This window comes from Eschrichtius robustus, chromosome 3 (assembly GCF_028021215.1).
Source record: "Eschrichtius robustus isolate mEscRob2 chromosome 3, mEscRob2.pri, whole genome shotgun sequence".
Lineage (NCBI taxonomy): Eukaryota > Metazoa > Chordata > Mammalia > Artiodactyla > Eschrichtiidae > Eschrichtius > Eschrichtius robustus.
In genome coordinates, this window is record NC_090826.1 from 168,023,233 (window position 1) to 168,045,809 (window position 22,577).

General features: G+C 45.2%; 1 protein-coding gene and 1 long non-coding RNA gene across 2 annotated transcripts in view; both read left to right on the forward strand.

The window, feature by feature from the left end:
* The window catches only part of LOC137761617 (uncharacterized), a 47,773-nt gene that overhangs the window by 10,727 nt on the left and 14,469 nt on the right, over nucleotides 1-22,577 (forward strand). The gene's annotated exons all lie outside the window — the stretch shown is intronic.
* On the forward strand, nucleotides 10,123-12,778 carry TLR5 (toll like receptor 5). Its single transcript, XM_068538535.1, has one exon. The coding sequence runs from the start codon at nucleotides 10,123-10,125 to the stop codon at nucleotides 12,697-12,699; it is 2,577 nt and encodes an 858-aa protein (XP_068394636.1). The 3' UTR covers nucleotides 12,700-12,778.

The following is a 22,577-nucleotide window of genomic DNA, read 5'->3' on the forward strand; positions in this document are numbered from 1 at the left end:
GACAGCAGTTGTGGACAAATTCCTAGAAGAGATCTGGCCCAGGGTCTGCAGCTCTGAGGAAAGGTGGCGGGAACCCCGACAGGTCAGCATAGGTTCTGGAACAGCAAGTCGTATCAGACTCAGCTCATTTCCATCCTGACAGGGTTACCAGCTTCCAGCAGCCCTGGGAACTCAGCAAGGCATTTGACTGAGTTTCTTGTTAAGAAACTGCCACCCAGACACATGAAAGGGAAGTTTCTCGCTGGGCTAGACTCACTAGACAAGCTTTGTATCGAAGCATCATGCACACGGAGAGATACAAACAAACCCTAACGAGACCCCCAGGCACGAGCAAATCAGTAAACCGTTCTCCTGAGGTCGCATGAGTGCACGGAGACCCAGTGTGCTAATTGTCTGCTTCCTCTTTGGAGAACCATTGTCAGTCGTCAGGCTTTGCCCTGCTGTGTGAATCTGCGATGCCCATGGAAGCTGCTGATGACTGTCTCCCCTCGGGCGTGTGATGGGTCTGAGGAGAAGGGTGGGTGGGAAGCACCCTTTTTTTTTTTTTGCACGAAAGGACTGCCATGTCTGACCGTGGAGCACCTTTTGCACCCACGTGTGCACGAACAAGCTGCCTTCTCTGGCTGGACCAAGCCTGAGCTGCCTCAGTCCCACCACACACTCTTGACCCCGGAGCTCACCTCCCAGTGGCTCCACAGGGCACTGCCCCCAGGACGGGCCATAAGCCCTCCTGTGGGCCTTGCTGGCGGACACAGAGAGTCACTGGATGGCTGCGGCATGTGCCACGTCAAGAGCCAGACCTTCCTTCTCTCCTAGAAGTAGGAAGCAAGGTCAACATCTTCTGAGAGGGCCGAGGCCAGGCGGGATGGGTGAGGGAAAGCCAGTGAAGGTTTGGAATCACTCCTTAGGGGTAGGAGAGAGGGTGACAGCACGATTGGATTCTGCACATTAGTGTGGGCACCAAGGCGGTTTTTCCTGACAGAGCTACAGCCACCAGGTGTAGGCACGCAGACGGCAGGAGTCTGGTATAGACAGATGGGATAGCAGAGCAAGGAGGCATCCGAGTTGGAGGTGTTGAAAGAGGGTTTGAAGAGAAGGTCTGTGGAGTCTAGAACCATGGGGAGGTGTAAAGAGGCGGATGCATTTAAAGGTCACGGAAGGTTCAAGGGGAATTACGGGGCCGTCAGAGAGTCAGTGTAGTGGAAGGAAGGGCCCAAGAGACCTGGAAGGAGGAAGGTCATGCTGAGAGAGTGGGAGAGAACTCAGCATTTCAAAGGGACCATCTCGGGCTAGGGTGGGCCTTCACGCGGAGCTGAAAGGGGCGAGGGGCTGAGAGGCTCACCTTCCCCTGGGAGCCAGGGCTCATACCCTCTGTGACCCAGGGCAAGTGACCACAAGATCAGCAGACAATGACCAAGAGGTGGGCTACAGCAGTACCCCTGTACTGACCCACTTGTGCAGCCACGCCAGAGACGCTAGGCTTAGAGGGTAGACAGAGCTGTGTGGTCTTAAGGAAGTTACTTAACTGCTCTGGGCCTTAGTTTTCTCGTGTGTGTAAATGGGGAGACAATGATACCTCCCCAAGACTGGGAGGATGAGGGAAGGGGGAAGCTCAGAGCTCTGTGGGGACGAGCATGTAGGCGAAGATGCCCACTCCGCAGTATTGTAGTTATTAGGTTATATTTCTTTCCTCCCTCCAGAATTGAGCCCAGTGGTTCTCAGATGTTGAGTGTGCATCAGAATCACCCAGAGCGCATGATAAAACAGGCTGCCAGGCGCCAGCCCCAGAGCCTCTGATTCAGGAGGAGGTGGGGCCCCAAGTGGTGCTGGTGCTGCTTGTCGGGGACATCACTTGGGGCATCCCTGCTCTAGAGTCTTTCTAGAAACCTTGAGACCCTTGCAGGTAGGGACTCCCCAGGGTCCAGCAGTGACCAACACAGAGTGGGAGGCTCGGCCTGGGAAGAGTTACTCTAGGACAAGCACAGATTCTCAGTATAGCAGCTGGTCACCACGAAAAGAGGTGGTGTTGAATGAAAAAGAGGACACCCAGGAGAGCCTCAAAGTCATGGTGGTTTGTGGAGGAAGCTGGGCTTGTATCTGGGGAGCAAACTCTGAGTTCAAGGCACTGCAGTCACCCATGGGTTTTATTGGAACTGTTGTCAGAGGCGGAATGCTGGGCTGGAAGGACCATGGCCCCGGCGACATTGCAGCCTTCAGAGTTCCCGTTTGCTGGCTTGTCCCGATGGGATGCTGTATTCTGCATCGGAGAACACGTTTGCCCTGGGAGGGTCCCCGTGTCCACTGGCCTTGAGCCTTTTTCCAAGGCTGACCTTGAACATATTCACATGTGGACTCAGTCCAGGATTTTTTTTTTTTAAACATCTTTATTGGAGTATAGTTGCTTTACAATGGTGTGTTAGTTTCTGCTTTATAACAAAGTGAATCAGCTATACATTTACATATATCCCCATATCTCCTGCCTCTTGCATCTCCCTCCCACCCTCCCTATCCCACCCCTCTAGTCGGTCACAAAACACCAAGCTGATCTCCCTGTGCTATGTGGCTGCTTCCCACTAGCTATCTATTTTATATTTGGTAGTGTATATATAAGTCCATGTCACTCTCTCACTTCGTCCCAGCTTACCCTTTCCCCTCCCCTTGTCCTCAAGTCCATTCTCTACATCTGCGTCTTTATTCCTGTCCTGCCCCTAGGTTCATCAGAACCTTTTTTTTTTTTAGATTCCATATATATGTGTTAGCATACAGTATTTATTTTTCTCTCTTTTCTTAAAATTTATTTATTTATTTATTTATTTATTTATTTATTTATTTTTGGCTCTGTTGGGTCTTCGTTTCTGCGCGAGGGCTCTCTCTAGTTGCGGCGAGCGGGGGCCACTCTTCATCGCGGTGCGCGGGCCTCTCACTGTCGCGGCCCCTCTTGTTGCGGAGCACAGGCTCCAGACGCGCAGGCTCAGTAGTTGTGGCTCACGGGCCCAGTTGCTCTGTGGCATGTGGGATCCTCCCAGACCAGGGCTCGAACCCGTGTCCTCCGCATTAGCAGGCAGATTCTCAACCACTGCGCCACCAGGGAAGCCCTATTTTTCTCTTTTTGACTTACTTCCCTTTGTATGACAGTCTCTAGGTCCATCCACCTCACTACAAATCACTCAATTTCGTTTCTTTTTGTGGCTGAGTAATATTCCATTGTATATATGTGTCACATCTTCTTTATCCATTCATGCGATGATGGACACTTAGGTTGCTTCCATGTCCTGGCTATTGTAAATAGAGCAGCAATGAACATTGTGGTACATGACTCTTTTTTGAATTATGGTTTTCTCAGGGGATATGCCCAGTAGTGGGATTGCTGGGTCGTATGGTAGTTCTATTTTTAGATTTTAAGGAACCTCCATACTGTTCTCCATAGTGGCTATATCAACTTACATTCCCACCAACAGAGGGTTGCAAGAGGGTTCCCTTTTCTCCACACCCTCTCCAGCATTTATTGTTTGTAGATTCTTTGATGATGGCCATTCTGACTGGAGTGAGGTGATACCTCAGTGTAGTTTTGATTTGCATTTCTCTAATGATTACTGATGTTGAGCATCCTTTCATGTGTTTGTTGGCAATCTGTATATCTTCTTTGGAGAAATGTCTATTTAGGTCTTCTGCCCATTTTTGGATTGGGTTGTTTGTTTTTTTGATATTGAGCTGCTTGTAAATTTTGGAGGTTAATCCTTTGTCAGTTGCTTCATTTGCAAATATTTTCTCCCGTTCTGAGGGTTATCTTTTAGTCTTGTTTATGGTTTCCCTTGCTGTGCAAAAGCTTTTAAGTTTGATTAGGTCCCATTTGTTTATTTTTGTTTTTATTTCCATTTCTCTAAGAGGTGGGTCAAAAAGGATCTTGCCGTGATGTATGTCATAGAGTGTTCTGCCTATGTTTTCCTCTAAGAGTTTTATAGTGTCTGGCCTTACAGTTAGGTCTTTAATCCATTTTGTGTTTAATTTTGTGTATGGTGCTAGGGAGTGTTCTAATTTCATTCTTTTACATGTAGCTGTCCAGTTTTGCCAGCACCACTTATTGAAGAGGCTGTCTTTTCTCCATTGTGTATTCTTGCCTCCTTTATCAAAAATAAGATGTCAGTCCAGGATTTTTATTACTATGTGAACCTTGGAGAAACCCTCCCCAGCACCCATTTGGAAATGAATGAACTGTTTTGCTCAGACAGCGGTCCTCCATGCCCAGCACTCCGACCGCCTGCCGGATGTGAGCTACCACCTGCCAGGAGAAACATTCTCTCCCCAGCCTTGCGGCCAAGCTCAGAATCCCGGATCCTCTCAAAGAGCCCATTATGAGTATTATTTGTTAAGGATCAAGCATTTAACTTAGCCCAGGAGAAGCCCTGGCCCCAGCCAGCGGGATTTGCAGGCTAACTGTGTTGCCCAGGGAGCAGAGGTGCCCCTGCGTGCAGGCTTCCCCGTTGCCCATGGAGACACCACGGCCCGTAACTCACCCAAGGTGAGGCCCGCGGCTCTGCTGAGCGGGCAACTAAGTCAAGAAAGGGAACCCATTCTGCTGACGGCTGGGATTAAAGCTAAATGAATTCCACTCAGAGGAGAGGGCTGCCGACCCTTCTCTCTCTGGTCTCATTATCTTAATTAACAGCGTTTGGCAGGAGTATTGAGGCCCGCATTGATTGTGCTCTTCCTGTTACCCCTCAGAGCCCTCGACGCAAGTTAGCCTCAATAATCAAAACCCAGTTCTCCACAGCCCTCTGAATTTCCTACCAGCCCTCTTCCTCTAAGAGAATCACGGGGCTTCTGAGTTGGAGGGAATCCTTTAGACCGGCGTCTCTCAAAGCATGGCCTGAGGACCACTCGCTTCAAAGTACCTGGGCCGTAAAACGCACTTCCCCGGCTCCACCTGACCTACCGAACTGAATTTCCGGGAGTTAGGCTCAGGTAGCAGTGGTGTTGGTTTTTCTCTTTAATTTTATTTTCTGATTGTGGTAAAATATACAGGGCATGAAATTCACCATTTTAACCATTTTAAGTGTCCAGTTTAGCGGCATTAAGGACATTCACATTGCTGTGTTACCCTCACGATCATCCATCTCCAGAAATTTCTCATCATCCCAAATAGAAATTCTGAACCTACAGAATCGTAGCTCCCCATCCTCCCTCCTCCAGCCCCCGGCAACCTCTATTCCACTTTCTGTCTCTCCGAATTTGGCTACTCTAAGGACCTCATCTCAGTGGAATCACACAGTATATGTGCTTTTGTGACTGGCTTATTTCACTTAGCATAACATCTTTCAGGTTCATGTATGATGAAGCATGTGCCAGGATTTCCTTCCTTTTTAAGACTTTATAGTAGTCCATCATATGTGTACCACACTTTATCTCGTCATCTGTCAGCGGGCATTGGGATCGTTTTTACCTGTTGGCTATTGTGAATAATGCCGCTATGAACGTGGTGTGCAAATATCTGTTTGAGTTCCTGCTTTCAATTCTTTGGGGTATATATATATGCCCAGAAGTGGAATTGCGGGGTCCTGTGGTAGTTCTATGTCTAATTTGTGGAGTCAGCAGTTTTAAAGCACCCTGTGTGGTTCCAAGGTACAGTCAGAATTGCAGCCGTGTGAGCCGACCTTCAGAAATCGGAATCACCTGGAGAGATTTAACAACTCAGGATGCCTTAGCCACACCCCAGACCAACCTCACCTCTCAGATGGGACCCAGGTACCTGTATTATTTTTAAAGTCCCCCAGTGATTCTAATGTATGGCCAAGTTAGAGAACCATTGGTTTATACCAGTGATTCTAAAATGTGGGTGTGTACAAAATTCGCATACTTGTTAAGAGTACAGACCCCTGAGGCCCCCCCCAAGAGTCTCATTTAACTGGTCTATTGGAAGCCTGGGCTTCAGCGGGCTCGAGGCTCCCCGGTGGTTAATGTGTCACCAGGATTGAGAACTTCCTCTTCCCGTTCAGTCTCCTGTTGAAACAGGAACCAGCTGAAGCTGCTGGAGGTGACACTATCCACTCGAGTCTCTGAGCCCTTTGGGACCTGAGTCCACACTGGTCCCCAGGGATGATTCCCAAGCCAGTCCCATGGCTTCTCCAAACTCTATCACACAGGCACAGAGGGTAGACTCATATATAGAACCTCCTTTTTTTCTACTCTTAATTGGAACTGTTAGCCTTGAATGAGAGTACAGTCAGTTCTGCTATAATGCTTGTTCTGAAATAATGAATCTGTTCCAACACATTGACATATTAAGGAACAATACTGATATATTAGGGACGTTATTGATATATTAGGGAACAACATTAGCATATTAGTGAACATGAAATTTGCATTTGCTTAGGTGCCATATCTTAAGTTTAAATGAAGAAAACTGTACCCAGCTGAACCGACCTACATATGATGAAGAAAAAGACCTCAAAAATCTGCCAGTGACCTCCTTGCTCTGCCTGTGATTTGAGTCAACACCCATCCCCAACTCGTGTACAACTTCCCCTGATACCAAATAACCCCCTCCATCCAGCATCTCACAGTAGCTCCCGAGGCAGCAACCCTCAGATCTTTTACAAGGTAAAGGAATATTTACTGTAGTGTGTATGTATTTCTTAACCGCCTAACACGTGTAAAATGGTGCTACCATTTTTATTAGGTTTTTTAGGTGCCGCCGATGAAGGTTTTGAGTGCTACACGCCGTCCTCTTTTTTCCCAGAAGCCCTGTGGTTTTGTTGTGTGATTTTGCGTAGCTGAGTGATTTTTAGGAAGGAATGCCTGTGTCGCCTGATGGCAGAACTAACAGTGTAAGTACCTGTCGCTACTCACCATCTTTTCAATAATGGTTTAGGAGCGCGCTGTCGGGTTCCTCTACCTGCTGCCTCAGAGAACTCACTCCAGCTACCACTAGATGGCGCCCTCCTCTGCAGGGTCAGAAGCTGCTGTCGGCGACCTGCACTTTGGGAGAAAGAAGCAAGTGGCCCCGGCTAGCACAGGCTTCTTCTTCGGGGCCTTACTCCACACACCCTCATCCCTCTTGCTCCCTCTGGCTTCAACCCATTCAGGGTTTGGGGTTTTAGGTCATTTGATCTTCTCTCTTGGGTTCCCAAAGTCCACAGCTGCTGCCCACCTGGCCTGTCTCACTGCCTACACTTCACTCTTGGTCGCTCATGTTTCTGAGGTCTGGTCGGGTCTGAAACAACTTCATGGCCTGGTTCTCATCTTTGAATTAGATTTGCCCTGTATCAGTGCTCATTCATATTTATCTCAACGCGTTTTGGCTCCTGGCTCTCATTCCAGGACACCCCTGCGTGGGTGGTCCCTCCTCCCAGCTTCTGTCTCCATGAATAACCCCTCCAGACTCCTGTCAGCTCAGCTCACCTGGCTCCTCTGCTCACCTGTCCTGGCACCTGACCCACAGAAGTCTGCTTCAGAGATGAAGATGTAGCTATTTCACACCTTGCTGTATTTCATAAGAAAATAGGTCTGCACGATATCTTTGTAATATGACATAAGCCCAGATAATTTTCTTTAAAATCTGTTTGTTCAGCTGGCCTTATCTACCTTATGGTTTAATTTTAGCTTCCCTATTATGGACTTGAAAATTCAGTATCTTGAATATGTATTGTTTGGGGCTTTCTTTCAACTGTTATTACTACAAATTCAAGGTCAAGCCGCCCAGTACAGTGTAGGCGTTTCGAGGCCAGCCCTGAGTGGTCTGTAAAAAGACAGAATTGAAACTAGACATCTTAACTCTGTTATTCTGAACCGGTGTTCTCACTTCCACGTCTCTGCAGGGATTTTCCTGTCAGATTACATAAGATGAGAATTCATTCTGATGTTTGGATAAAACAACAGCTGCAAAACTGTCAGCAGCGTGGGGGCCAGGCTAGTTCTTTCCTGCATATATCAGTTCAATATTAGGGCACATTTATCTTGCAGTCACTTAAAATCCTCGTTTGTGAAATCAAAGTCTCTCTTCTCTTTTCTTCTAGAACAGAGGTTGGCAAGCTACAGTATTTGGACTACAAAGCCTAAAATATTTACCATCTGGCCCTTTACAGAAAAAGTTTTCCAAGCCCCGTTCTAGAACATAAAACGTGGTGGTTGTTATATGTAGACTAAGGGTTCTCATCATGAGGTTGAAAGGGGTAGCCTTCAGGAGGTCAGTGAACCCTCTGAAATCGGGTGCAAGTTTTGGTATATGATGCAAATGTGCATTTTTGGAGAGCAAAAGGGCGGGCTTGGTCTATTGTGTTTACCACTGTATCTCCTCTTCCTAAAACAGTGCCAGACACATAGATGCTCAGCAGATATTAATTGAACAAGTTATTGAGGAGGGGGATGCTGAAGAGACAGGCAAGAGCCAGATGAAGGAAGTCTTTGCAGGATTTTATTCCCAGAGCAGTGGGAGGAGAAGGAAGGGCTCTGTGCAGAGAGGCGTGGTATCACCTGGGTTATGTTTCTAGAAGAACACGCTGGCTGCTGTTTGGAAAATGGAGAGTCAGCCCAGATATAAGAGAGACCAGTAAGAAGTCCCAAGTCTAGCCCCATCAAGAGATGGCGGCTTGAACCGAGTAGACTTGGAAGGTGAAACTGACAGGACCTGCTGAAGTGTGGGTGACGTTTCAGGGAACAGAGGTGACCCTGCTGTTGTTACCCTGAGCCTCTGGGTGGAAATGGTGGAGAAATTAAGAGCCGTGATAAACATTCTCAGTGAGTTTTTTCTAATGATTATTAAATGCCTGGTTGTTGGTTTGTTTTTAATAGTAGGTTATATTTAATTTCTAACAACAAGAAATTGTTTAATTTCAGATATGAAATGGCAATAGTTGTATCTCACCTGACAGTATACATCAGTATACCATGCCGCCCTACTCTTAATGTGTAAATGCCTGCTTCTGATATTTTGGGTCAACTCAGAAGTCAATGTCTACTTCTGATTTGCTGTAAATTGTGTGTCACAGCCTCAAAGGTGCTATGGAAACCCCACCACAAATTACCCCAACACAGCGAAACGTCTTCAGAGCCGGCAAGTGGTCCAGGGCCGGTGCCTCCTCTAGTACCATGACTGCTTCACGTTGTCTACCCTGATATTGAAACTGTGCCAGTGATGGTTTTATAAACCAGGGCCCTCTTCTTATTTCTGTCTTTTCTTTCCCCCTCATTCTCCTGCCTTCTGAGCCATGTAGGTCTTTCCTTACCTTGCAACAGAGGCCTTCAGATATTACACGTAGAGCAAGTTGAATACTTCGCAGGCACCAAGGTGGAGGTGCCGTGCAGATGGGTAGAGGCGAAGCTCTCTGAGGGGTGGACTCTCGTGCACTTTCTCTGTACCCCTCACAGCTCCCAGCACAGCACTGGGAACATGACCAGACACACTCATTCAGTGCCTTTTGCTGCTGTGTGTGTGAGGCAAATGCTCAACTCAGACAGTCAATTCACCCATTGGGCTTAGGCAAGGGGACTGGTTTCTGTTTAGTTGTACACTCATGGGGTCACACAAGTGCCAGGCGTGCAGGAGGTGCTGAATACATTTTTGTTAAACTGTTGAAATCTGACTCTTTGTGGAAAAGGACATACCCAGTTTTTATATTATGAGACGCACTGTGTAGGGAGTAAGGATGGATGAATGGAGATGACCTAGTATCCTTGACAGGTTAGAGGGGGAAGAAAATCAGTGGATTTATTTTCCACTCCTCAGCTGAGCCTGCCTTGGGCTAGGAATGGGGTCCCTGGCTGAGGTGAAGTTAAAATGTATCTCCTCCTGCCGTTTTCTCCAACTTCCATCAGCAAATCTTGAATGAATGAAGGCACAAACTTAGGAATGAATGCAGAGTTATCATAAAGGTTAAATGAAGTATTTCTAAAGTACTTAGAACCGTGCTTGCTATGTAGAAAAATGCAACATAAATGATAGAGAGTGAGAAAAGCTCTGTCTACACCAGACAGTATCTGCCAACAGCTACAGCCATGGATCCAGAGAAACAAAGGGTCTAAGGAAAAGCCACATCACAGAGGAATCCCCCAAGCCCTAAGAGCCCATGCACAATGCCTTGAGCTTAGATTCCTGCGTTTTCACTCTCCCGTCTTCTCCATAGGATCATGGGAGACCACCTGGACCTTCTCTTAAGAATGGTGGTCATGGCCAGTCCCGCGCTTGGAATTTCTTCCTGCTTCTTCGATGGTTGGAGAGCCTTATATCGTTTCTGCAATCTCACCCAAGTCCCCCAGGTCCCCAGCACCACCAAGAGCCTCCTGCTCAGCTTCAACTACATCAGGACAGTTACAACCGCGTCCTTCCCCTTCCTGGAGCAGCTGCAGCTGCTGGAGCTCGGGACTCAGTTTACCCCCTTGACCATTGACAAAGCAGCCTTCCAAAACCTGCCCAATCTCAGAATCTTGGACCTGGGCAAAAGTCAGATAGACTTCTTGCACCCAGATGCTTTTCAGGAACTGCCCCATCTCTCCGAACTTCGACTGTTTTACTGTGGTCTCTCCAGTGCTGTATTAAAAGATGGCTATTTCAGAAACTTGGGGTCTTTGACTCACTTGGACCTATCCAAAAATCAGATTCAGAGTCTTTTCCTTCATCCTTCATTCGGGGAATTGAATTCCTTGAAGTCCATCGATCTTTCCCTCAACCAAATAACCACTGTATGTGAGCACGAGCTCAAACCCCTCCAGGGAAAAACACTCTCCTTTTTAAGCCTTGCTGGTAATAACCTGTACAACAGGGTCTCAGTGGACTGGGGGAAATGTCTGAACCCATTCAGAAACATGGTCCTGGAAACCCTAGATATTTCTGGCAATGGCTGGGCAGTGGACGTCACAAGAAACTTCAGCAATGCCATCAATGGAAGCCAGATTTTCTCTTTGGTTCTTACCCATCACGTGATGGGTTCTGGGTTTGGCTTCAATAACATCAAAGATCCTGACCAGCACACCTTTGCTGGTCTGGCCAGAAGCTCAGTGATACAGCTGGACCTTTCACATGGGTTTATCTTCTCCCTGAACTTCCAACTCTTTGAGACACTCAAGGAGTTGAAGGTTCTGAACCTCGCCTACAACAAGATAAACAATATTGCAGGCAAAGCATTTTATGGACTCGACAACCTCCAAGTTCTCAATATATCACATAACCTTCTGGGGGAATTGTATAGTTCTAATTTCTATGGACTACCTAAGGTAGCCTATATTGATCTGCAAAAGAATCACATCGGGATCATTCAGGACCAAACATTCAGATTCCTGGAGAAATTAAACACCTTGGATCTCCGGGATAATGCTCTTAAAACTATTTCTTTTCTTCCGAGCATACCTAATATCTTCTTGAGTGGCAATAAACTGGCTACTTTGCCGAACATCGCACTTACAGCTAACTTCATCACCTTATCAGAGAATAGGCTGGAAAATCTGGATAATCTCTACTTCCTTCTCCAGGTACCTCATCTCCGGATTCTCATTTTAAATCAAAATCGCTTTTCCTTTTGTAACCAAGACCATGCCCCTTCAGAGAACCTCAGCTTAGAAGAGCTTTTCCTTGGAGAAAATATGTTGCAGCTTGCCTGGGGAGCCGGGTTCTGCTGGGATGTTTTTAAGGGGCTTTCGCATCTCCGAGTCCTGTATTTGAATAAAAACTACCTGAATTTCCTTCCACCAGGAGTATTTCGTCATCTGATTGCACTGAGGGGACTCAGCCTCAGGGACAACAGGCTGACCGTTCTTTTTCCTGGCGACTTACCTGCTAATTTAGAGGTCCTGGATTTATCCGGAAACCAGCTCGTCTCTCCTGATCCTGATTTATTTGCATCGCTGAGTGCCGTGGACATAACTCATAACAAGTTCATCTGTGAGTGCGAACTTAGCACTTTTATCAGTTGGCTCAATCAAACCAACGTCACAATATTTGGCTCTCCGGCAGACATATACTGCATGTACCCGAGCTCCATGGCTGGAGCTCCCCTCTACTCTCTTTCCACAGAAGACTGTGATGAAGAGGAAGTTTTAAAGTCCCTAAAGTTTTCCCTTTTCATCTTCTTCACTGTCACTTTGACTCTGTTCCTCGTGGCCATCCTCATCGTTACGAAGTTTCGGGGGTTTTGTTTCATCTGTTATAAGAAAGCCCAGAGACTGGTGTTCAAGGACCCCATCGAGGGAAGAGAATCAGAGACGTACAAATACGATGCCTATTTGTGCTTCAGTAGCAAAGACTTTGAATGGGTGCAGAATGCTTTGATCAAACACCTGGATGCCCAGTACAGCAACCAAAACAGATTTAACCTGTGCTTTGAAGAGAGAGACTTTTTGCCTGGGGAAAACCACATCACCAACATCCAGGATGCCCTGTGGAACAGCAGAAAGGTTGTCTGTCTCGTGAGCAGACACTTCCTTAGAGACGGGTGGTGCCTCGAAGCCTTCAGTTACGCCCAGAGCAGGTGCTTAGCTGAGCTCAGTGGCGCCCTCATCATGGTGGTGGTGGGGTCCCTGTCCCAGTACCAGCTGATGAAGCATCGCTCCATCAGAGGATTTGTCCAGAAACAGCAGTACTTGAGGTGGCCTGAGGATCTCCAGGATGTTGGCTGGTTTCTCAACAAACTCTCTCAGTGCATTCTAAAGAAAGAAAAGGAAAGGAAGAAAGACAATGACATTCAGCTGCAAAGTGTAACCACCATTTCCTAGTCAAAGGAGCACTTTTCCACTTCTCTCAAGCCACAAACAACTCTTCACTTTTATTTCCACTAAGTTACCATTTGGGGTCCTTTATGAAGTTGTTGTTTTCCTACGATAAAAACTACATAAACCTCTTGATTTTCATAGCAACACGACGTTTTGTTTCACTGATCTCCAAATGCAAAGTAATAGATCTAGAAAATTGCAACTGCCCGCAACGGTTCCCACTCTCCATCGATTTCCTTTCAGATCCGGTAACACGGTTCTCTCCTGTTGCATCGACTGACTACGGGATATATCCTAGTCGTGGGAAGGGCACCTTGGGAGAAGTTACAGGTGGCCGACACCATTTCTCCAGTGTTCAGTTCCAGAAGGGGCTCCTTGGTGATTCTGAGGGCTCTGTGCCTGGCAGAACAACATTAAGTAGAAAACAAAGAGAAAGAGGTGTGCTTCCTACTATATCCATGGGAACAATGCCACTGCTCAGCGCAGGTCACCCTCAGTCTCAGGGATAAGAGGTGGCTCCAAAGAAGCTGGGATGAGAATAACTAGATCTCTTGGGGCCATATTGCTCCTCTTCTTCTCACCTTTTGGGTCTAACCCTAGTGGGCCGTGAACATTCTTTTTGGCTTGCAACCTTTCTTTTGGGCTGGCTTTCAAGAACCTCCGTGATTTAGCAACAGCCTATTTCAGCTTTATGTCCCCCCATATCTCATTTATCAACCACCCAGTCTGTTGCAGAAAGAACTTGTACTTGGACCAAGAACCTGGTTTGAGTTCGGATTCTGCTGCTCATGAGCTGTGTGACCTCGAGCACGTTACACACCCTCGCTGGGCCTGTTTTCTCATCTGTAGGCGTGATTGCCGCTACCTCACAGAGGTGCCGTGAAAGTTAAATCAACCAGGGATGTCAGGGCATCTCCGATCTCATCCCTTGGTTTTCTTTTTTTTTTTTTTTTTTTCACATCTTTATTGGAGTATAATTGCTTTAAAATGTTGTGTTAGTTTCTACTGTATAACAAAGTGAATCAGCTATATGCATACGTATATCCCCATATCCCCTCCCTCTTCCGCCTCCCTCCCACCCTCCCTATCCCACGTCTCTAGGTGGTCGCAAAGCACCGAGCTGATCTCCCTGTGCTATGCAGCTGCTTCCCACTGGCTATCTATTTTACATTTGATAGTGTATATATGTCCATGCTACTCTCTCACTTAGTCCCAGCTTACCCTTCCCCCTCCCCACGTCCTCAAGTCCATTCTCTACGTCTGTGTCTTTATTCCTGTCCTGGCTCTAGGCTCATCAGAACCATTTTTTTTTAGATTCCATATATATGTGTTAGCATACGGTATTTGTTTTTCTCTTTCTGACGTACTTCACTCTGTATGACACACTCTAGCGCCATCCACCTCACTACAAATAACTCAATTTCATTTCTTTTTATGGCTGAGTAATATTCCATTGTATATATGTGCCACATCTTCTTTATCCATTCATCTGTTGATGGACACTTAGGTTGCTTCCATGTCCTGGCTATTGTACATAGTGCTGCAATGAACATTGTGGTACATGACTCTTTTTGAATTATGGTTTTCTCAGGGTATATGCCCAGTAGTGGGATTGCTGGGTCATATGGTAGTTCTATTTTTAGTTTTTTAAGGAGCCTCCATACTGTTCTCCATAGTGGCTGTATCAATTTACATTCCCACCAACAGTGCAAGAGGCTTCTCTTTTCTCTACACCCTCTCTAGCATTTATTGTTTGTAGAGTTTTTGATGATGGCCGTTCTGACTGGTGTGAGGTGATACCTCATTGTAGTTTTGATTTGCATTTCTCTAATGATTAGTGATGTTGAGCATCTTTTCATGTGTTTGTTGGCAATCCGTATATCTTCTTTGGAGAAATGTCTATTTAGGTCTTCTGCCCATTTTTGGATTGGGTTGTTTGTTTTTTTGATATTGAGCTGCATGACCTGCTTGTATATTTTGGAGATTAATCCGTTGTCAGTTGCTTCATTTGCAAATATTTTCTCCCATTCTGAGGCTTGTCTTTTTGTCTTGTTTATGGTTTCCTTTGCTGTGCAAAAGCTTTGAAGTTTCATTAGGTCCCACTTGTTTATTTTTGTTTTTATTTCCATTTCTCTAGGAGGTAGGCCAAAAAAGACCTTGCTGTGATTTATGTCATAGAGTGTTCTGCCTATGTTTTCCTCTAAGAGTTTTATAGTGTCTGGCCTTACATTTAGGTCTTTAATCCATTTTGAGTTTATTTTTGTGTATGGTGTTAGGGAGTGTTCTAATTTCATTCTTTTACATGTAGCTGTCCGGTTTTCCCAGCACCACTTATTGAAGAGGCTGTCTTTTCTCCATTGTATATTCTTGCCTCTTTTATCAAAAATAAGGTGACCATATGTGCGTGGGTTTATCTCTGGGCTTTCTATCCTGTTCCATTGATCTATATTTCTGTTTTTGTGCCAGTACCATACTGTCATGATTACTGTAGCTTTGTAGTAGTCTGAAGTCAGAGAGCCTGATTCCTCCAGCTCTGTTTTTCTTTCTCAAAATTGCTTTGGCTATTTGGGGTCTTTTGTGTTTCCATACAAATTGTGAACTTTTTTGTTCTAGTTCTGAGAAAAATGCCAGTGGTAGTTTGATAGGGATTGCATTGAATCTGTAGATTGCTTTGGGTAGTAGAGTCATTTTCACAATGTTGATTCCTCCAATCCAAGAACATGGTATATCTCTCCATCTGTTGGTATCATCTTTAATTTCTTTCATCAGTGTCTTATAGTTTTCTACATACAGGTCTTTTGTCTCCTTAGGTAGGTTTATTCCTAGGTATTTTATTCTTTTTGTTGCAATGGTAAATGGGAGTGTTTCCTTAATTTCTCTTTCAGAATTTTCATCATTAGTGTATAGGAATGCAAGAGATTTCTGTGCATTAATTTTGTATCCTGCTACTTTACTAAATTCATTGATTAGCTCTAGTAGTTCTCTGCTGGCATTTTTAGGATTCTCTATGTATAGTATCATGTCATCTGCAAACAGTGACAGCTTTACTTCTTCTTTTCTGATTTGAATTCCTTTTATTTATTTTTCTTCTCTGATTGCCGTGGCTAAAACTTCCAAAACTATGTTGAATAATAGTGGTGAGAGTGAGCAACCTTGTCTTGTTCCTGATCTTAGTGGAAATGGTTTCAGTTTTTCACCATTCAGGATGACATTGGCTGTGGGTTTGTCATATATGGCCTTTATTATGTTGAGGTAAGTTCCCTCTATGCCTACTTTCTGGAGGGTTTTTATAATAAATGGGTGTTGAATTTTGTCAAAAGCTTTTTCTGCATCTATTGAGATGATCATATGGTTTTTATCTTCAATTTGTTAATATGGTGTATCACATTGATTGATTTGCGTATATTGAAGAATCCTTGCATTCCTGGCATAAACCCCACTTGATCATGGTGTATGATCCTTTTAATGTGCTGTTGGATTCTGTTTGCTTGTATTTTGTTGAGGGTTTTTGCATCTATGTTCATCAGTGATATTGGCCTGTAGTTTTCTTTCTTTGTGACATCTTTGTCTGGTTTTGGTATCAGGGTGATGGTGGCCTCGTGGAATGAGTTTGGGAGTGTTCCTCCCTCTGCTATATTTTGGAAGAGTTTGAGAAGGATGGGTGTTAGCTCTTCTCTAAATGTTTGATAGAATTCACCTGTGAAGCCATCTGGTCCTGGGCTTTTGTTTGTTGGAAGGTTTTTAATCACAGTTTCAATTTCAGTGCTTGTGATTGGTCTGTGTATATTTTCTATTTCTTCCTGGTTCAGTCTCGGAAGGTTGTACTTTTCTAAGAACTTGTCCAGTTCTTCCAGGTTGTCCGTTTTATTGGCATATAGTTGCTTGTAGTAATCTCTCATGACACTTTGTATTTCTGCAGTGTCAGTTGTTACTTCTCCTTTTTCATTTCTAATTCTGTTGATTTGAGTCTTCTCCCTTTTTTGCTTGATGAGTCTGGCTAATGGTTTATCAATTTTGTTTATCTTCTCAAAGAACCAACTTTTAGTTTTATTAATCTTTCCTATTGTTTCCTTCATCTCTTTTTCATTTATTTCTGATCTGATCTTTATGATTTCTTTCCTTCTGCTAACTTTGGGGGTTTTTTGTTCTTCTTCCTCTAATTGCTTTAGGTGTAAGGTTAGGTTGTTTATTTGAGATGTTTCTTGTTTCTTAAGGTAAGATTGTATGGCTATAAACTTCCCTCTTAGAACTGCTTTTGCTGCATCCCATAGGTTTTGGATCATCATGTTTTCATTGTCATTTGTCTCTAGGTAGTTTTTGATTTCCTCTTTGATTTCTTCAGTGATCTCTTGGTTATTAAGTAATGTATTGTTTAGCCTCCATGTGTTTGTATTTTTTACACATTTTTCCCTGTAATTGATATCTAGTCTCATAGCATTGTGGTCTGAAAAGATACTTGATACGATTTCAATTTTCTTAAATTTACCAAGGGTTGATTTGTGACCCAAGATATGATCTATCCTGGAGAATGTTCCATGAGCACTTGAGAAGAAAGTGTATTCTGTTGTTTTTGGATGGAATGTCCTATAAATATCAATTAAGTCCATCTTGTTTAATGTATCATTTAAAGCTTGTGTTTCCTCGTTTATTTTCATTTTGGATGATCTGTCCATTAGTGAAAGTGGGGTGTTAAAGTCCCCTACTATGACTGTGTTACTGTTGGTTTCTGCTTTTATGGCTGTTAGCATTTGCCTTTGTATTGAGGTGCTCCTATGTTGGGTGCATAAATGTTTACAATTGTTATATCTTCTTCTTGGATTGATCCCTTGATCATTATGTAGTGTCCTTCTTTTTCTCTTGTACTAGTCTTTATTTTAATGTCTATTTTGTCTGACATGAGAATTGCTACTCCAGCTTTCTTTTGATTTCCATTTGCATGGAATATCTTTTTCCATTCCCTCACTTTCAGTCTGTATGTGTCCCTAGGTCTCAAGTGGGTCTCTTGTAGACAGCATATATACGGGTCTTGTTTTTGTATTCATGCAGCCAGCCTATGTCTTTTGGTTGGAGCATTTAAATCAACTTACATTTAAGGTAATTATCGATATGTATGTTCCTATTACCATTTTCTTAATTGTTTTGGGTTTGTTATTGTAGGTCTTTTCCTTCTCTTGTGTTTCCTGCCTAGAGAAGTTCCTTTAACATTTGTTGTAAAGCTAGTTTGGTGGTGCTGAGTTCTCTTAGCTTTTGCTTGTCTGTAAAAGTTTTAATTTCTCTATCGAATCTGAATGAGATCCTTGCTGGGTAGAGTAATCTTGGTTGTAGGTTTTTCCCTTTCATCACTTTAAACATGTCCTGCAACTCCCTTCTGGCTTGCAGAGTTTTGGCTGAAAGATCAGCTGTTAACCTTATGGGGATTCCTTTGTATGTTATTTGTTGTTTTTCCCTTGCTGCTTTTAATATTTTTTCTTTGTATTTAATTTTTGATAGTTTGATTAACATGTGTCTGACATGTCTCTCTTTGGGTTTATCCTATATGGTACTCTCTGTGCTTCCTGGACTTGATTGACTATTTCCTTTCCCATGTTAGGGAAGTTTTTGACTATAATCTCTTCAAATATTTTCTCAGACACTTTCTTTTTCTCTTCTTCTTCTGGGACCCCTATAATTCAAATGTTGGTGCATTTAATGTTGTCCCAGAGGTGTCTGAGACTGTCCTCAATTCTTTTCATTCTTTTTTCTTTATTCTGCTCCCTGGCAGTTATTTCCACCGTTTTATCTTCCAGCTCACTTATCCATTCTTCTGCTTCAGTTATTCTGCTACTGATTCCTTCTAGAGTATTTTTAATTTCAGTAATTGTGTTGTTCATCACTGTTTGCTTGCTCCTTAGTTTTTCTAGATCCTTATTAAATGTTTCTTGTATTTTCTCCATTCTGTTTCCGAGATTTTGGATCATCTTTACTATCATTACTCTGAATTCTTTTTCAGGTAGGTTGCCTATTTCATCTTCATTTATTTGGTCTTGTAGGTTTTTACCTTGCTCCGTCATCTGTAACATATTTTTTTGTTGTTTCATTTTATTTATTTGTTTGTTTGTTTGTTTTTATGGGTGGTGCTGTATTCCTGTCTTACTGGTTGTTTGACCTGAGACGTACAGCACTGGAGTTTGCAGGCAGTTGGATAGAGCTGGGTCTTGGTGCTGAGATGAGGACCTCTGGGCAGCCTCACTCCAATTGATATTCCCTGGGCTCTGAGGTTCTCTGTTGGTCCAGCGGTTTGGACTCGGAGCTCCCACCACAGGAGCTCGCGCCTGACCTCTGGCCTGGGAACCAAGATCCCACAAGCTTTGTGGCACAGTTTAAAAAAAAAAAAAGAAAGAAAGAAGCAGTACAACATCAAAGAATAAAAAACAAAATAAAATTAGAAAGATAAAAAATATATTAGGAAAAATAAAACTATAATTGAAACAAGGTAAAATAAAACCACAACAGAAAAAGGGAAAAATAAAAGGGGGGTGGGGTGGGGAACAAGCCAAAAGGAGAGAACAATAACAAAGTAAAAAGAATAAAATAAAATGGAAAAATAAAATATTTATTAGGAAAAATAAAAATATAAAAGAATCAACAGCAATGAATCGACAAGGTAAAACAGAACCCCAGTCAAAAAGAGGAAAAAAACCAAAAAAAAACGCCTTGGCTGTGGGGGTGGAACTTAGGCAGGGGCGGGGTTTAGGGTGGGGTGGGACCTAAGTGGGTGGGGGGGTGACGTTTGAGTGTGGGGCGGGGTCTAGGCTCAAGACCTATACAGCCAGAAAAGGCCTTGGGGGGTGGGACCTAGGCGGGGCAATGTTCAAGCGTGGGGTGGGGCCTCTGCTTAGGACTGCCCAGAAGGGGAGAGGCAGCGTGGAAGGGAGGCCCTCTGGAGTGTGGAATTCCAGAGTTTGGAGGTAGGGCCCTGGGTGAGCGTGTGTGGGTGGGGTTTAGGCCCAGCGTGTTGGAGGGGGTCTCAGAGGGGGTCTCTGAGTGTAGAGGTGGGGCCCTGGGTGGGGGTGTAAGGGCGGGGCTTGGGTTCTGCACAGCAGGAGGGAGGCTCCGAGGGCAGAGGATTGGCCCGGGAACCCAACAGGCTCCCCGGTGCCCAAGTGGACAGGGAAAGCACTGCCACTTTCCCTTCCATTCCTGCATGCCTCCCACACGGTCTCCCCCTGGGTCTCCCCCATCGCAGCTGGACCCCTAACCGTGGGTGAGTCCCTCTGGGTGTAGGGATTTCTTCCCTCCCCCAGCCATTCTGGTCCTGGAGGTCAGGCCTTTACTTTTGCTCCCCCTTCCCTCCTTCCCACTCCCTCAGGACCCACGTGGCTGGAGGGGGCCTCGGTGGGCAGAGGATCAGGCCTGGGATCTCAGCAGGTTCCTGGGGGTCCACGTGGTCAGGGGAAACCTGGCCACGCTCCCTTTTGCTCCTCTGCCCTCCCAATGGTTCCCCAATTTCCCCCTTCGGGTGTGGGATCCCTTCCCCTCCCCCAGCCGCCCCTCAGGGTCACCAGTTCCATCTGGCCTCCACTACTCCTCCCCCTTCACTCCCCCCACGCCCCACGGCCTACCCGGTCATTGGAGGTTCCTCCCGTCCCCTTAGGTGTCTGTGGTCCCCCACAGGTTCCTGGTAGGTGCCCTGGTTGTGTGGAGACGCGAATTCCGAGTCCTCCCAGTCCGCCATCTTGACCTCGCTCCCTGTACATTTCCGATCTTATCCTTAGTCACCCTAATGGCCATGAGAGGGAACCCACACCCAGCGGCCTTCTGGAGGCAGTCGTGATTTCTTAGAAGTTGTATTTTTTTATCTTAAAAGAAACCTATATATATTTCGTATTTTTTCATGTTTATTTTAATATAGAAATGTCTTTCTGTAAAAGCATTAAGAAAATTTAAACCAAGGAAGGTGTGCCAAAGTTACCCCCAGCTTCCCAAACAGATTCCTCCAAATCCAATCCAGCTTGGGACTCAGTATTTCACATGTCACTCACTTCCCTCGCTGTGCCCGCCCCCTGTCCTAACTCCAGCACACACACACACACACACACACACACACACACACACACACTAGCTGTTGTCATCCCAACTTCTTGGGGCCCCTCTGATCCATAAGACTGAGCTTGTCCTGCTCCCATTGTTCTTTATTCTTTGAACAATGCTTGCACCCATTAGCCTTGTTCTTATGCACACACACACAACCCCCACTCTGTCCTTTCCTTCTGGAATGTTCTCCCATCACTGCAGTCCATCCTACATGCTCTTCAAAATCCAGCCCACCAAGCCTCCTTGGATGCCTCCAACCCAAATCCTGTCTCCCTTTTTTGAAATCTTTTGGCGCTGTATCCATTCTTTTAAAACAAGCTCTTACTACTTCCTGCTTCCTCTGAGAGTTGTGAACCTGTCTGACCACCCACCCCTCTGGACTATAAGCTCCGTGAGAAAAGGTCCTTTCTTCCGTGTCCCACCCTCACTGGCCATAACAGATCACATATGGTTTCCAGACCACGTGAGACTTTCCCATCTACACCTGTCCGTGCTTCTTCCTCCCCCTGGGATTCCTTTTCTCCATACCCACCCCACACCCCACGTCTGCCTGGTGAATTTACTAGCACCACTGCTCATTCCTTGTGACCCCACAGATTTCTGTCACTGATATATAACATTGTGTTGTACCAGTGTGTGTATGGATATGCAGTGTCTACCTAGACCGTGACCCCTGATGGCAGGGACCTCGTCTTGTCACCTTTGTATCCTGAGCCCAGTATGCTGCCTGGCCCATAGTATATGCTTAACAAATGCCTGGTGAATGGATGAAGCACATTGCAAAGTCTCCCTGGTGTCAAAGCTGCTACTATTAGATGCTCCTGGGACATGCAGGGCAGGGGCCAGGAGAGCCGGACATCCACATGGGTGCTGAAGCGGTGGGAGATCACAGGCTTTAAGAAACCTACTGACCTTCATTTCAAATGATAGGGCATGAGTAGAACTCTTCGACTAGCAGTCAGGAGTTGGGCTAGGATGGAGGGATGGAGGGATGGGAAAGGAAAACAGAGTGAAGGAGTTCCTCACGAACCTCATACTAAGAAATTCAGTAAAACAAAATCCAACAACAAAGTACTGCTGCCAGTAACAGTTACAATCACAAACTCAGAAGAGAGCAGCAAGGCCACTTTGTCTCAGTGCGATCTTTCCTGCCTGACCTGCTCATCAGCCATGGTTCTCCCCAAGCTGCAGGAGCGTGGGCAGTGCAGACACTGATGAAATCTCCCCATCAGAACCTCCTGTAAGGACAGGACCCAGGAGGAAGGAGCTGGGGGGCTTGGAGGCAGGTAACTCTACATCCAGCATCACCCTTGCTATGGGTGACCTTCACTTTGACTCTTTTCTCCAAACCAAACCTCGGACATGTGAAATGACAAGTGCACGTGTATTTATAGGAACAGTAAGTTGCAACACAGGTAACTCTTGACTTCTGAAAGGAGTCTATCCCACAGCCTTTTCTAATCCTCTTATTTGAAAACACAAATGAAACACACTGAAAAAGCACCTTTGGACATTTCCTTACAGAGCTGATGCAGGACCTGTTCACATAATAAATCCCAGCCACCACAGAATTCAACACACCACTCTAATTTATTCTAAAACCTCTCTTTTCTGGCAAAGACCCAAAACTTTCTTAAATTCTTTTCATTCGTCTTCTCTTCCATCACCAGGCTCAGCAGTTGGAATTCTTTTTGAGGCTATTTTTCCAAGTCTCACTGTTGGCATGTATGGCAACAGAAAAAACTAGAAGTGCCTCGTTGAGATGTGGGTACTGGGGGGGGGGTCCCAGCAATTTAGAGTCAGGCCTC